The sequence below is a fragment of the Leucoraja erinacea genome, chromosome 3, assembly GCF_028641065.1.
Source record: "Leucoraja erinacea ecotype New England chromosome 3, Leri_hhj_1, whole genome shotgun sequence".
Lineage (NCBI taxonomy): Eukaryota > Metazoa > Chordata > Chondrichthyes > Rajiformes > Rajidae > Leucoraja > Leucoraja erinaceus.
Window position 1 is genome coordinate 88620643 of NC_073379.1, and position 15881 is coordinate 88636523.

The 15881-nt window shown below is 42.6% G+C and overlaps 1 protein-coding gene across 1 annotated transcript in view; it reads left to right on the top strand.

Moving 5' to 3' along the window:
- Positions 1 to 15881, top strand: part of dtwd2 (DTW domain containing 2) — a 166482-nt gene that overhangs the window by 102535 nt on the left and 48066 nt on the right. The window contains 1 exon segment of the mRNA XM_055631016.1: positions 12456 to 12648. Within this exon segment, the coding sequence (XP_055486991.1) occupies positions 12456 to 12648 (193 nt within the window).

The following is a 15881-nucleotide window of genomic DNA, read 5'->3' on the forward strand; positions in this document are numbered from 1 at the left end:
TTGCCGGAACTCAAGGGTCTGAGCTGCAGGGAGAGGTAGAGTAGGCTGGGACTCTGTTCCAAGAGGATGAGGGGTGATTTCATTAAGGTGTACAAGATCATGAGAGGAATAGATCGGGTAGATGCACAGAATCTCTTACCCAGAGTAAGGGAATCAAGGACCAGAGGATATAGGATTAAGGTGAAGGGAAAAGATTGAATAGGAATCTGAGGGGTAACATTTTCACACATAGGGTGCAGCATGTGTGGAACGAGTTGTCAGAAGAAGTACTTCAGGCAGGGACTACCCCAACGTTTAAGAAGCAGTTAGACTATTTTCCTATCTTGAGATAGAGGATCTTGCTTCCACGAGGGTTTTGCGAGTTCTCAGATCGCTGATAAGGCCAATGAAAGAACTACAGACCCTTCCACTCATGGGGAAGGGGGTAACTGACTGGGTGGGTGAATGGATAGTGTGCAATATGGTGCGCGGCTTCCTCCAGTTTTGCTGTGTGCTCTTGATCCATGAGCTCAAGGATCAGAATGATCAACATTTTTCCGTCCAAGAGTTGTGGCATCTGAGATATGAGAAGTGGTCCATATCTCCCAGAGTCTCACCATGTAACTTTATGTTCAGAGGGCGGTGCTGTACAGGGTTTGTAGAAAATCTTTGTTGTGCAGATCTTGAATGTCGAGCCCATCATTTTATATGCCACCCTATCAGAGACATTCCCTTTGTCTTGTTTTCCTTTGTCGATCCTCTTTTGATTTAGTGAGCCCTTTCCAACAGAACATGTCTCGCCTTCCCCAGTATTTTTAGTCATTGCCATACAAGCTGAAACCCATTTTTTCGACATCAATCTTTGAGCCACATATTCAATTTTTTGATACTAGGAATGAACAGGCTGTCTTATGAGGAAAGATTAAACAGTCTAAGGTTGCATGCACTGGAGTTTAGCAGAGTAAAAGGTCACTTGAACCGTACAAAAGGTTATTCCCTTTGTTGTTCCCCTTTAAATTTGGATCCCATTGGTCACATTATTTTAGCAGACCCTCCACCTTCACCCTATCGATGTTGTTGATTCCTATAAGGATTACAACTTTGTCTTTCCCCTCGCACTCTAATGCCCCTGTCCCACTTAGGAAACCTGAACGGAAACCTCTGGAGAATTTGTGCCCCACCCAAGGTTTCCGTGCGGTTCCCGGAGGTTTTTGTCAGTCTCCTTACCTGCTTCCACTACCTACAACCTCCGGCAACCACCTGCAACACCCGGGAACCGCATGGAAACCTTGGGTGGGGCGCAAAGTGTCCAGAGGTTTCCATTCAGGTTTCCTAAGTGGGACAGGGGCATATGTTCCCTTCATCCCTAGGAGATGTCCTTCACACTGGGGAGATATCCGCACAGGTTTCACAGACTCAGTAGTCATTTGCCACATTGCAGAGATTAGTATCTACCCCGAACCATACTGTCCTCTGTCATTACTACAACCATTTTCGATCCCCAAGCTTGAATGCTCCACCTGTGCTATGGTACTGTGCGCTCTTCACTCTGCGGTCTTTGCTCTCACCCATGCAGATTGCAGGAACCTTGTGCATGGGCTACTTTGTGATTTCCCCATTTCCTGCTTCACTCACAATTATACCTCCCTGTCCTCTCAAGACTGATCATTCCGGAAGCACTTAATCAAGAGTTGAACCTGCCTCTTGGAACTAAACATTCAAATAACTATTCCCTTGTCCTAATGCACTACAACATCCAAATCTCAGGCTTAATTCCATTAATTGTAAGCAGCACCGTAGATGTGGTCACCATGGGATTCAGTAGCAAGCATATACAGCATCTGTTACCCATCAACTGCCCTGCCACATCTATATTAATTAAATTAATCCATTTTATTAATATTATTATTGAAATACAAAGCTACATCTTTGCTTGTCTGAACTCAATGGGCATAGCATAGTGTGCTAAATCATACTGTATTATCTGAACTAACAGATATATTCACGATTTCCATCAATTTTGAGTGCTCTATTTCTGAGATTTGTTTTCATCAAAGTCAATGGAATCAATAGAATGCAGTAAAACATACATTTCCTGTGATAAAGAAATTTTTATTAATCAGGAATTAATTTCTAGAAAATTTTTACAGGAAGTGTATATTAGTGGTTATGCAGAATTATATATTTTTTACCTTCTAATTATAGCCAGATTCTACTTTATAGTCAAGATAGATTAGGTTAAAAGCCACAAAACAATCTCCGGAAAAAGTAAAATGAACAGAACAAGCAACATTTTGCAGCACTTTGAGTGAGAAGGGTTCTGGGGTCAAGGCCTAGAAATGTGAACCTACATTAGATACTTAACTGAAGTCCTTCCTGGTTTCTCAGATGGATTTTAAACAGTCTCATTTCATTATTTCCAAGACAAGTAGAAAGTAATCTCCAGTTTCTTTGACTATATTACACTTTCGACCTTCAAAAAATAGCAGTTTTCTAGTCATTTTTCACATGTGGGGTTTGGCATCTCCAGTTTGGCCACATTTTTTTTAAAATAATATTTTTATTAGAAGAATGTACAGTACAGTAGTCAATGTACAGTAGTATAAACCGCGGCATCAGTATGGCCACATTTCTTGTGCTATTCTCGTGAATGTACTTCCAAATTGCTGCATTGGTTGTGAATTGGAGCATGGAACTCTAATGGAAGATAGACATAAAATGCTGGAGTAACTCAGCGGGACAGGCAACATCTCTGGAAAAAAGGATTGGGTGACGTTTCGGGTCGAGACCCTTCTTCAGACTGAGAGTCAGGGGAGGGAGAGAGGGAGATAAAGATAAGGAAGTGCAAGGTGTGAGAACGAGACATCAAAGTGGGTGAAGCTCAAGGGAATGTGGAATAGATCATTGTTAGCTGGGGGAAGTTATCAACTAAGCAAACCGAGATAAAATGTAATCAGGGGCAGTCATACTGGTCGGAAAACTGGGAAGAGGGGTGGATGGAGAGAGAGAGGGAAAGCAATGGTTACTTGAAGTTAGAGAAGTCGAAAAACATACCGCTGGGGTGTAAGCTACCCAAGAGTGCTGTTCCTCCAATTTGTGCTGGGCCTCGTAAAATCACCCAATTATTAGTAGCCTTCCCCGGGAGTATTTTCTTTCCAGGAGAGGTTTGGATAAACAGTCGGCGAGTGCGCTAAGGGTGATAGATCAAAATAAGTGTCAGGTTGATCAGATGGAATAATGGTTGGGATGCAAGATAAGCTGCGATCGATCTTATTGAATTGAGGAGTAGATGAGAGAGACTGTATGGCCAACAACTACACCCTTTATATTCTTAAATTTATAAGATTATAAACTAAGAACTATGGTAAAGACAGCACAAGACAAGTTGTTTATATTCATTAACGTGAAGTATATTCACCTCATAAACATTTCTGAATGTCATCCACATTGCAGACATGGCATTAAGAGAACAATCCAATCCATCTCAGCTCAGCATGTATATAAAACCTCACTTTCTGCCTTTTCGCTTACTTTAAGATAACTGGGAGATTTTGATAATAAATTGGACCTAAACTGTCACCAATCCAGTTAAATTTAAAACCACAGCAATAATTTGTTTTGAATTAACCTGAGGAAATATTGTGAATTAGCTGCCCAGAAGTGTGTGTTGAATTTAAAGGAAATAATGATGTTAGCAACTGACCCTTTACTCCTGTATGCATTCAAGTCCCCAGGTAGTCAGTAAGTAGAGTAAAAATAAATATAAAAAAAACTTAATTTAAAAGGCCTACATTTTGGCAGCAGTACCTACGTGTTTTGAATAAAATGAATGCACTTTAACTATTCAAATAAATAAAGGCTAAGAAGTAATTTTCAATAATTGTACATTCAAATAACTGTAAAGGGGCTGTACCACTTGGGCGACCTAATCCGTGAGTCCAGAAGAGTGTTTTGACCTTGAAGCTCGAGGGCACTCGCCTGGAAAGCCTCGAGCTGGATCGACCATCCACATTGAAACTGCGAGCTGGATCGACCGACTGTACGCACACACACAAACACATCGCGAAGGTGGGGGCCAGGGAAAGCGGGGGAGCGCTGTCTGTGCGAAGAAGAGGAAGGTAAACGGCTACCACAGTTTACAGTAAGTCCTTTAGGGGGGGGGGGGGGGGGGGGAGGGAAGGGGGGGGGGGGAGAGGGGGGGGGGGGGGGGGGGGGGGGGGGGAAGGAGTGGAGACACTTTTAAGAAGTAAAGTATAATAAAGTTTAGCGGGCAATTTAACTACTGGTCAGTCATCCTAGGTCCTGAAACTCCAATGAGCCAATCAAAATGCCCGGTCAGAGAAGGAGATTGCCTACGGCTGCCCTCGACTGCCTGTAAGTAAATAGCGACCCCACTCCACTGCACTATGAGTTTAAAAAGACCCGTAAGACCAAATTTTACTTGCGGAAAATTTTTCAACATGCTGAAAATTTTTCCGCGACCTAGCTGAGGCCACGAGTATTCGGGAAGGTCCCTCGAGCATGAAGGAGAGTTCCAGCGACCTGATAGGATCTCCTCGGACCACTTGTCGACCATACTGCGAGTGTGAAGGTCGAAGACACTCTTCTAAACTCGCAGATGAGGTTGCCCAAGTGGGACAGCCCCTTTATTGTATAAATACACTGATATCGGCAATAGTAATGCTTTACATTCAAGGTTCATGAGTATAAATAAGATTAATTTGTTAATTTGATTTTAGTGGTTATTTGAGTGGCAATTTTAGGGTAATGGAAAAAATTCTTGCTCTTTGAATAATGCCATGTGATCTTTTTATCCAGCTAATCGGTTAATCAGCTTAACACAGCACTTGAAAGACAGCACTTCCAATAATTCAGCTCATTTTCAATAGATTAATGGACTGTCAGAAAGTCTTGGTGTTGAGTTCATAACCATCCATTTTACAGGTCCAGATTGTAACCATTTGCGCCAAACTGACATTCAGCAGCAATAACAACAATTGCCTGAACTTGCAATATAATGAAACACCCCAAAGCAATTTGCAGGAATACTATTTAAACAAGCAAAGGTCGTCATCAAGTCAGAGGCTTGAAAATCAGTTTAGGGAGTGTGGAGAGGATGGAATTTAGAGAGAGAATCTGGTCTTGGGTTCAAGGCATGGTATTGAAATTGTAACTTTAACTATGATCCTAAAAGTTTACTGGCAGCAAATACATTTGTAATGTATGAACGAGAATTAGACATATATGTTCCTCGGACATCAATTATCCTTGACTGGACTTTGCTGACTTTACCTTGCACTAAACGTTATTCCTTTATCATATATCTATACACTGTAAAGGGCTTGATTGTAATTTGTATTGTCTTTCTGCGGACTGGTTAGCATGCAACATAAAGCTTTTTTCACTGTACCTCGGAATAAACAAAACTGAACTGAACCCACTGAGTTATCCAGCACTTAAGTTAAGTTAAGTTAAGTTATATAGTGTCTATCTCCCTAATAGTTTATTGTACATGTCCATCTGCCTTTGTACAGACCATGCCCTTCCAAAGACATCAACTGACTTCAGTGGAGCACAAATTGTTTTCGACCTGGCCTTCCTGTGAGATTACCTTCTCCTCTGTCAAGGTCAGGCAGGATCTCTGGAGAAAAAGGTTTGGTGACATTTAAGGTTGGAAGCCTTCTACAGACCGAAGAAGAAGGGTTCTGACCACAAACGTCAACCAACCTTTTTCCCAAGAGATGCTGCCTGACCGGCTGAGTACTCTAGCACTTTGTGTCCATCCTCAGTATAAACCAGCAACTGCAGTTCCTTCCTACATAAGGAGGTTAGCATGTGAAGGAGCATGGAAGAGTCCAGCTCTGACTGCCCAGGATTTTGTGGGGGAATAGGAAACTGTCCTTTCCAGCATCCAAGTAGTGGCCAGCTTCACTTCAAGATGTAGGGGACCCAACATCTCCTGGCTGAAGTTTCTACTATAGTCCAGATAGAAACTGCCTCATAGCTGAGCACTGCTGCTGCATCTTAGATATCCTGGAACAAAAGATCAGCTTGCTGCCTTCATCATGATGGAGACCAAAGTTACTGGGAGGATTTTGCAGTGCACTGGCAATGAGATTGGAGCATGAATTTAATATACAATCTGCACCAGGTTAAACTCGCACAAATTAATTGAAAGCGATGACTGCAGTGCTTTATCCAATTTCTCCACCATTGTGCACACAATAGCATGAGACTAAACAGTACTGAGCCTTTACATGGTTCCTTTGGCTTTAGACAGTTTGACATTAATGAGGCTTATTTCAATGATCGATTATGCTGTCTGGTGTCTTACAAATAATTATGATCTTGTAAAATATATTGAAGTACCATGGTTACAAATAAATCCAGTCAACTTTCAAAGGGAATAAATTGTTTCTTGGTAAAATAATTGGCATCTACTAGGAGCAGATCTGGAAAATGATTTGTTGCTTTTGAATTTTTTTCGCTCTATGCTTTTCATTTGCGCTACCAGAGTTAGAAATCTAAAATGAGAGCCAAGCATGCTGGAAATAGAAGAATAGCATGATCTCAGAAAGTCCCCGAGTGTGTTAACCCTATTTGTTACATTTGAAGTTTAATCACTGTTGTAATTTGAGAAAATCAATAACTCAATATGTAGTCTCTCTGTCAGCCACTGCAAGTGAAAAAAATGTTAACATTCTGCATGCAACGTGAATTAAGTTGGCCTTATTGAAGGTTATAAGTTGGCCTTATTGAAGATGGCCTCATTACCATTTCCTTTTCCCTTGATGCCACTGATCAGATTGTCACTATCCACTTGACAGAAAGGAAATATATTCCTATCTCCTTCACACATCTTATACTCACGGCTCTCTCTCCTATGACCCGTCAACCAAGGGAATTCTACTGATCTGGATATTTTTTAATATTTACTTTCAATGCCATTATTCCAATGTCATAAGGTCACAAGGAATAGTAAAATTAGGCCATTCGGCACATCAAGTCTACTCAGCCATTCAATCATGGCTGATCTACCTCTTCCTCCCAACCCCATGTCTAGCCCTAATGTACAGCCACCCAGCTGATTATGCGACTGGCTTTTCCTCTCTCCCTTAATTTTTGGACTTCAATTAAACATTATTCCAGGCTGAACATATTTTCACCTTTCAGTTTTTTTTTCCCCATGATTTACTGGAACCCATCTTCTCCCACTTTGACTTCCTCAAGCTTTGATTCCCAGCCTCCAATGTTAACACACAATATTCATGCCTCAGTTTGGCTACTCTTATAGGATCGCATCTTCAGCTTCCTTTTGAAAAATTCATCAGTTCATCTTTCATCCTCTAACTTTTGTCCCACCTTAAACCATGCTCTTTTTTTCTGCAGTGCTCTATGAAGTGACAGTATCATACTAAAATATTATTTAATATTATTCAAAACTTAATCAAAACCATCTGCACGAGGCGCTGTCTCAAGAAGATGGTATGTATCATTGAATCCTCATCATCCAGTCTATGCCCTCTTCTTGCTGCTACTCTTGGCAAGAAGTACAGAAACTAGAAGTCCCACACAACTAGGTTCAGGAATAGCCACTTTCTTACAGCTTTCAGGTTCTTGAACCAACCCGCAAAACCCTCATCCTTCCTCGACAATGAAACATTAGGAGACGGCCACCTTTTGAACAATGAGGAACTTACTTTATTTTCTAATTAATTTTTGCACCTATATTCTTCTTTGTACTGTTATTTTGGTTTAGAGATATAGCGCAGAAGCAGGCCCTTCGGCCCACCGTGTTCACACTGACCAATGATCACCCACACACTCGTTCTATCTCACACACAAGGGACAATTTACACAACCCAATTAACCTACAAATCTGCATATCTTTGGGATGTGAGAGGAAACTAGGGCACCCAGAGAAACCCACACGGTCACAGGCAGATGTAGAACCTCTTCACCAGCAGAGAGCACCAGCAGACAGGCTCGAAACCTGACCTCTTGCCCTGTAAGGCAGCAACTCTACCACTGCGCCACTGTGCCAAACTTTCGTTTAGTTTAGCTTAGTTTAGAGATACATTGCGGAAACAGGCCTTTCGGCCCACCATGTATGTGCCGACCAGCGATCCCTGCATATTAACACAAGCCTATACAAACTAGGGACAATTTACACATACCAAATGTACAAACCCAAGTCACCTAACCTACAAACCTGTACATCTTTGGAGTATGGGTAGAAACTGAAGATCTCGGAGAAAACCCATCCGGTTATGGGGAGAATGTACAAACGTCGTACATCTTTTAGAAATGTCACGTGTAATTTATGTTGTCTTGTGTGTTTATCTGAGCCTATATGCCCGTGATGCTGTTGCAAGCAAGATTTTCCATGTATCTGTGCCTCACTGTACTTGTGCAAATGACAATGAACTTCACTTGGCATTAAAGCTCCCAATCTCAGGCAGATCTTGTTTCTATTGCTGGCAGTTGAAGTCTCAAGCAATGATGGCCCCCTAACATCACTAATTCTATCCCCACCTTGCATACACACTAACCACCCTCCACACACACACACACACACACACACACACACACACACACGGGGAGAGGTGCAGCATGCGGCATCACACACACACTAACCCCCCCCCCCCCCCCCCCCCCCCCCCGCACACACGCTAACTACCCCCTTGATATATTAATATTATTAATTTGCTCCTATTATCCCTTAACCGCTCACTGACGCATAGCCCCCAACTCGCAGATGCGTCTAGAGAGGTGGGGGGAGGGTAGAGAGTGAGGGCAGAGAGAGAATGGGGAGAGAAAGAGAGAAAGGGGCTTAGACATAATCCAATCCAATCCAATCCAACTTTATTTGTTAAGCACTTTAAAATAGCCAATGTTGACCAAAGTGCTGTACAGAAGAATAAACAAGACATCATAAACAGACACATAAGGGCAAGAGACAGGGAGAGGGCGGTGGAAAGGGTGGGTGGGGTGAGGGGGGAAGGGTGGGGCAGGAGGGGTGAGAGAGATGGGAGGAGAGAGAGGGGAGGGGGGGAAGGGTGGGGTGGAGAGGGGGGGGGGAGGTGGGAGGGAGTGGGGAGGGAATGGGGTGGAGGGAAGGGGGTAGGGTGAAAGTGAGGGGGAGATTGAGAGAGAGAAGGGGGAGAGAGTGAGAGGGGGAGGGAGAGAGAGACGGGGGAGAGAGTGAGAGGGGGAGAGAGCGAAATGCAATCGTGTGTCACGCGTCCAGTATGTTTTTGATATGAAGCGTCCGCGTCTCATGCACAAAAGCTGTCGGCAGCTCTATGGAATTCAGGGGAGGACCCCCCCCCCCCCCCCCCACCACACACACACACACACAGCGCGGGTGATCTAGGCTGTCAATGAGGACAGCAAATTATTTTTTTTAAACTGTCTTTGAAATTAAAAGTTAATGCTAAGAATTAGTGATGTTAAGTTAGAAATTATTCAATTCAATGAAATGAAAAACAATGTAATCAACAACCTGGCAGACTGGGGGGGGGGGCAGGCCGGGCGGGGCCAGGAAGCGGTTGGGCCAGGTGCAAAGGCATTGTGAGGTGAGCAGCTGGGCAACCTTAATATTTTTTATAAATGTCAGGTTGGTGATAATTTTTTGTAAATATCTATGGAAATAATCGACCAAATTGATAGTGGTTTGGATTTTTGAAATCATAAGGACATTTTCTACCAGAAGATGTAAAATTCTCACTTTTATTGTAACGTCAGCAGCTGGGCAGCGGTCCGTTCCCGTTTCGGCGTCTGGTTTTCGAGGAGATACGTTTCACATGCAAAACCACACACACACACACACACACACACACACACACACACACACACACACACACACACACACACACACACACACACACACACACACACACACACACACACACACACACACAGTTTTAATAGATACTAGACCAAGTGCAGACCCGTTGGGTCTGTTCCCCAACGCGCATTTGCGGGAGGGGGGTGGGGCGGCATGCGGCGTCACACATATTAACTACCCCCCCTCTCTCTCTCTCTCTCTCTTTCTCTCCCCCCTCATCTTACCCCCCTTTTCGCAGCCCACTCACTCACCCATCACCCCTCCACCTCTCCACCCCCTCCTCTCTCACCCCATCCCGTCTCACTTCCTCCCATTTCTCCCCGCTCCTCTCTACCCCCTCTCTCCCCCCTCTCTCCCCCCCTCTCTCCCCCCCCACTCCCCCCTCTCTCCCCCCCCTCCTCTCTCCCCTCTCCTCTCTTTCCCCCCGCCTTTCCCCCTCAACCGCCTCTCTCTCTCCCCCACCTCTCTCCCCCCCTCCCTCAACCCTCCTCTCTCTCCCACCTTCCCCCCCTCCACTCCTCTCTCTCCCCCCAATCCCCCCCTCCTCCTCTCCCCTCCACCCTCTTTCTTCTTCTTACACTTATCTTTAAAATAACTAATACATTCATGAATGGCTACTATTTTTCAGTAAACTACCACAATGTTAAATAGGCAGTGCAGTTGATTATCTTCAGTACAACAGCTTTGGTATTCGTAATTTTTTTTAACATCTTAGAATTGAGAATATTTTGTCTGTTTTCCTGCATTTATTTTCATGGCTTATTGCAAATTAGAAGGAATGCTACTGCTGGATATTCTGCCCAATAAACTTTTGGCATCAGCTGGAAAACTACTTACCAGAAAAGAAGATACACACTACTGAAGATAAAACACATCTATTTTACCCAGTTTGTGCTTGTAATATTCTCTCATGGTTTGATTATAATGATGCCCAACTGTTTTGTAACTAAAAAGGATATAGTGGTTCTGTTCAGTCATGTTCCTTAATAAAAATACATAGGACTTGATCTTCAGATGGCTGGCACGCAGTCCAAACTCCCCAGTCATCTGAACTTGGTCCTTTTCTGTTTCTTCAATCATGATCTGAAATGGATTAAATCATGATTGATGGCTGCGTGTAGCTGTTTGGAAGTGCCTTTCTTATTCTTTTTCAGGGCCTGTCCCACTTAGGCGACTTTTTAGGCGAGTGCAGGAGACTGGGCTCGCCACATGATCGCCACATGGTCGCCACATGTTCGCTGGTGGTCTCTGGTGAGTCTCCTTCATGGCCGCGAGGTGTTCCCGCATTCTGGGAACTAGTCGCGGCTTCAGTATGGTCGCCATAAAGTTTTCAACATGTTGAAATATTTTCTGTGACCAAAAATTAGTCGCCATGGAGAAAATCGATACTTTTGTAGTCGTAGGTGCAGTTGTAGTGGGGTCGCCATGTAGTTATAGGTAGTTTTAGTTAATCGCCTTTGCTGACCGGGCATTTTCATTGGCTCATTGGGGGGAAAAAGAAACGTAAGCACGAGTTTTCAGAACCAAGGAAAACCGACCGGTAATGTTAAATGCCCGCCAAACTTCACAGCTGTGTATCTCTGGCTTATTAAAAGTTGGCTGGCTTCTTAAAAGTGGCTCCACTCCTTCTCCCCCCCTTCAACTCTGACACTCGCTGTTCCAGTTCCCGGTTTTTCAGCGAGTGGCGCGAACTTGACAGTCGCCGGCAGTCCGCTGAAAAATCGCCCAAGTGGGACAGGCCCTTTAAGCATGTAACTAGCTACGTTCCCAGGACAGCTTTGACTCCTGCTCAGTAGGAAAGTACAGGACAACCAAGGGAGAGATGAAGGTGAACAGCAATATAAATTTCAGATGAAGTAAATCTGAAATAAAATCACAAAATGTTGCAACCACTCAGCTGATTAGACAGCAAATACAGAAGGACAAAAACAAACTTAACACTCCGGAACAAAGACCCTTTGTCAGAATGACGAAAGTGAAAAACAGTTGGTTTTAAGTTGCAGAGAAGGTTGGGAAAGAATGAATGGGCCAGTAGGAATATCTCTGTAGTATTTCCAATTGCAATTCATTGAACTTCATTTCATTTGGTTCCTTGTGTGCTGCCTTCTGCTCCGGTGCCTCTGCCAGTGAACATGGTCAATGATCAATCAATCAATAGAGCATTATTGTTACATGTGCAAAAGAAATTAAATACTTTTCAAGTCACCAGATTTGGGGCCATTTCCAAAGTATGGTCCGCATGCTAGTTCTCATGGAGTAGCTAGAGGACATCAGATAAAAGTTTTTCACTGTTAAAATAAGCATCTGATCAGACTGCCTGCCTATATGGCATAGTGGCACAGCAACTCGAGCTGGTGCATTACTGCTTCAGTAACTGGGTTTAATGCTGACCATCTCTATCCTCTGTGGAATTTGTCTCTGTTCTCCCTGTGGTTTCCTCCTTATGCTTTGGTTTCCTTCCAGACCCCAATGGTTGCTAAATTGGAACACTACAAACTGCTCTGAGTTTGTAGGTTATTTAATGAAGGCCATGCCACAAGAGTGTTTAGTGTATGTATTAACAATTTGAAAAGAATGACAAGGGTAATGTTAACTGAATGACTGAAGAGTTTATTTTATTTTAAAGGCACCCTGAACTTGCAGCAATTTGCCAGAGTGTTGGTACATTAATCTTGTTTCCTGGACCTGAGGCAAATAACCTGGAAGAACTTGAACTTGATCCAACGCTGTCTCCTTACAATATTATTATCATCGATGGGACCTGGAGCCAGGCCAAAGGAATGTTTTATGGAAATTCCCTCTTCCGCTTGCCTAAACAAGTGAGTATCGGATCATAATATTGAAGCAAGAAATCTGTCTGATCCTTTCAAAATTTGATTCATTCTGAGCTGAATTGTAAATAATAATGTCATACTTTTATTATAGGTGATCTTGGCTCAGTTGATGATGGGATATTGGCCTTGGTTTCTCTAAATATAGCAAAAAGGCAGTAAACTAAAAGTCCCATTCGTGCTGTACAATAAACAGTAAATGTTTCTCAAGATTACAATATAAACCAGTCAAATTCAGAAGAGATAGAAACATAGAAAATAAGTGCAGGAGGAGGCCATTCGGCCCTTCGAGCCAGCTGCCATTCATTGTGATCATGGCTGATCGTCCCCTATCAATAACCCGTGCCTGCCTTCTCCCCATATCCCTTGACTCCACTAGCCCCTAGAGCTCTATCTAACTCTCTTAAATCCATCCAGTGACTTGGCCTCCACTGCCCTGTGTGGCAGGGAATTCCATAAATTCACAACTCTCTGGGTGAAAACGTTTTTTCTCACCTCAGTCTTAAATGACCTCCCCTTTATTCTAAGACTGTGGCCCCTGGTTCTGGACTCGCCCAACATTGGGAACATTTTTCCTGCATCTGGCTTGTCCAGTCCTTTTTATAATTTTATGTGTTTCTATAAGATTCCCCTCATCCTTCTAAACTCCAGTGAATACAAGCCTAGTCTTTTCAATCTTTCCTCATATGACAGTCCCGCCATCCCAGCAATCAATCTCGTGAACCTACGCTGCACTGCCTCAATCACAAGGATGTCCTTCCTCAAATTAGGAGACCAAAACTGTATACAATACTCCAGATGTGGTCCCACCAGAGCCCTATACAGTATACAACCCTATACGCATAGATAACGCGCAAACCAGGCGACTTTTTGCGTGCTGATCCCAAAAGTGGATCTGCAATCACGTACTATAATCACTCTATTCTTTTCAACCACTACTTCAATATCAGCATTTATACTGTAGAGGGCTGCAATGTAATCATGCGTAGCCTTTCAGCCGACTGGTTATCGTGCAACAAAAGCTTTTCACTTTACCTTGGTACACGTGACAATAAACTAAACTAAGCACACAGAGGCATGCAACCCTAGATGCACAAACTATTGTACACATCAATTGCACTTTGGAACATGGAATGTAGTATTTTGGAAGTATAAATTAGTCGTGTGTGCTGTTCACGTGTGACAAATTAGTTCAAGGTTTCAAGGTCAATTTATTGTCACAAGTACCAATTAAGGTACAGTGAAATTTGAATTACCATATAGCCATACTAATAAAAAGCAACAAGACATAACTGCGTAAAAGTTGACATAAACATCCACCACAGCGGTTAATGATCAATGATAAAATTCTTAGGCATTTTTTACATCATCCTAACATATAGGATTAGATATTGATCATACAAATCTATACATCGTACAATAGCATATTAGGGCATATATCAACAGAATGCCTGTATAATTTAACGGATGCTTGCTTTATTTCTATGTGGTCCCACATGTTTTTCAATACCTTTTAGAAAAAAAAGGCTAAACCTTTTTTGTGCTGGATTTTTTGCTTCTCCCTCTGCTCTTCAGAAATGAGCAGAAAACCTTTCTCACACAAACCCTATCAAGCACCGGGGTTGCACGGGCCTTCACGTACAATTGGTGAAAAGCCATTTTTATAGGCAAAAAGGTGCCAGTATGCACCTATAATAAACATATATGTCACGTCAAGTTTATTTGTCACATACGCATACGAGATGTGCAGTGAAATGAAAAGAGGCAATGCCTGCAGAATGTGCAAAAAACGACAAAAAACGACAAAACTGAATAGAACAGAATCAGTAATTACATATTGGTGAGGAAAAAAAGCAAAAAAAGCCCCCCAGCAATTTAAAAAAGACACAACACTTCAGTAGTTTTGAACAGTAAGTTAGTCCCTGGTGAGGTGTTTGAATAGAATAGTTTCTTTATTGTCATTGTAACATGAACCATGTACAACGAAATTTAAAATGTCAGCCAGTCAGTGCAGCATTCAAACATTTCTAAAAGCTAATGATACATACAAGGTAAAATATTAAAGATAAACAACTAAATAAATAAATATCACGGACAAAGCACGCATACACACCCAACCCTCCATCCTTCTGTCGATTCCACAGTTACCACAGTCCCTTAGTCTGTATCGCCCCTGCGTTCCTTGGCGGCTACATTTAGTGCTTTTATAGCAGTGGGGTAAAAACTGTTTTTTAGTCTATTTGTCCTTGTCCTTGTAGATCTGTACCGTCTGCCTGACGGCAACAGTTCAAACAGGGAGTGTCCGGGGTGGGAAATGTCCTTTATGATATTCTGGGATTTTTTGGAATCTTGCCTGACCGTAGCAGCTGGAACAGTCCGTTGCTGGGGTGGAAGGGGTCCCCCATAATGTTGCTGGGTCTGGATCTGCACCTTCTGATGTATAGTTCCTGCAGAGGGGTGAGTGTAGTTCCCATAGTGCGTTCGGCTGAACGCATTACTCTCTGCAGAGCCTTCGTGTCCTGGGCAGAACAGTTCCCAAACCAGATTGTGGTGTTTCCGGACAAGATGCTTTCTACAGCCACTGAGTAGAAGCACTGGAGGATCCTCAGAGAGACTGTGAATTTCTTCAGCTGCCTGAGGTGGTAAAGGCACTGCCTTGCCTTACTCACCAGTGTGGCCAGTAAACAAAATAATGACATTTAACTATTTTCAGGTGTTGTCGTGTCACCTCTGTGGTACCATTAAAAAACAAAACAACACTACAATAAGTCCTGAGTCAATCTAATGTTGCAAGACTGTCTCAGTAAATGATGGACTGTTTTTCCTCTGTTTCACTGTTCAAAGATGCTGCCTGATATGCTGAATGTTTCTCTTTTTATTTCAGTTCTCAACATCTGTCGTTTTTTTTATTTTCAATTATTAATTACGTTACTTGCTGGTTGCATATGTTTGCAATAAGCATTCATTTCCTTAGACTCTGGAGGAAGTTCACATCATTTTGTTTTGTTATTCCTTTCATTATATTTAAGGTAAAAAAGGCTGTTTGTGCAGGTTTTTGAACTTGAAGGGATAAGCTATCATCAATATCTAATTTGATTGATAGTAGAATTAGAGAAATTAATGTTTAGAATCATACCATTGGTTATATGCAGTAAATGCATAAAGTAGTAGCAGTTGCTGGTTAATCTCCACTTCTGAATCTGGTTCAGTTGAATTAGCAA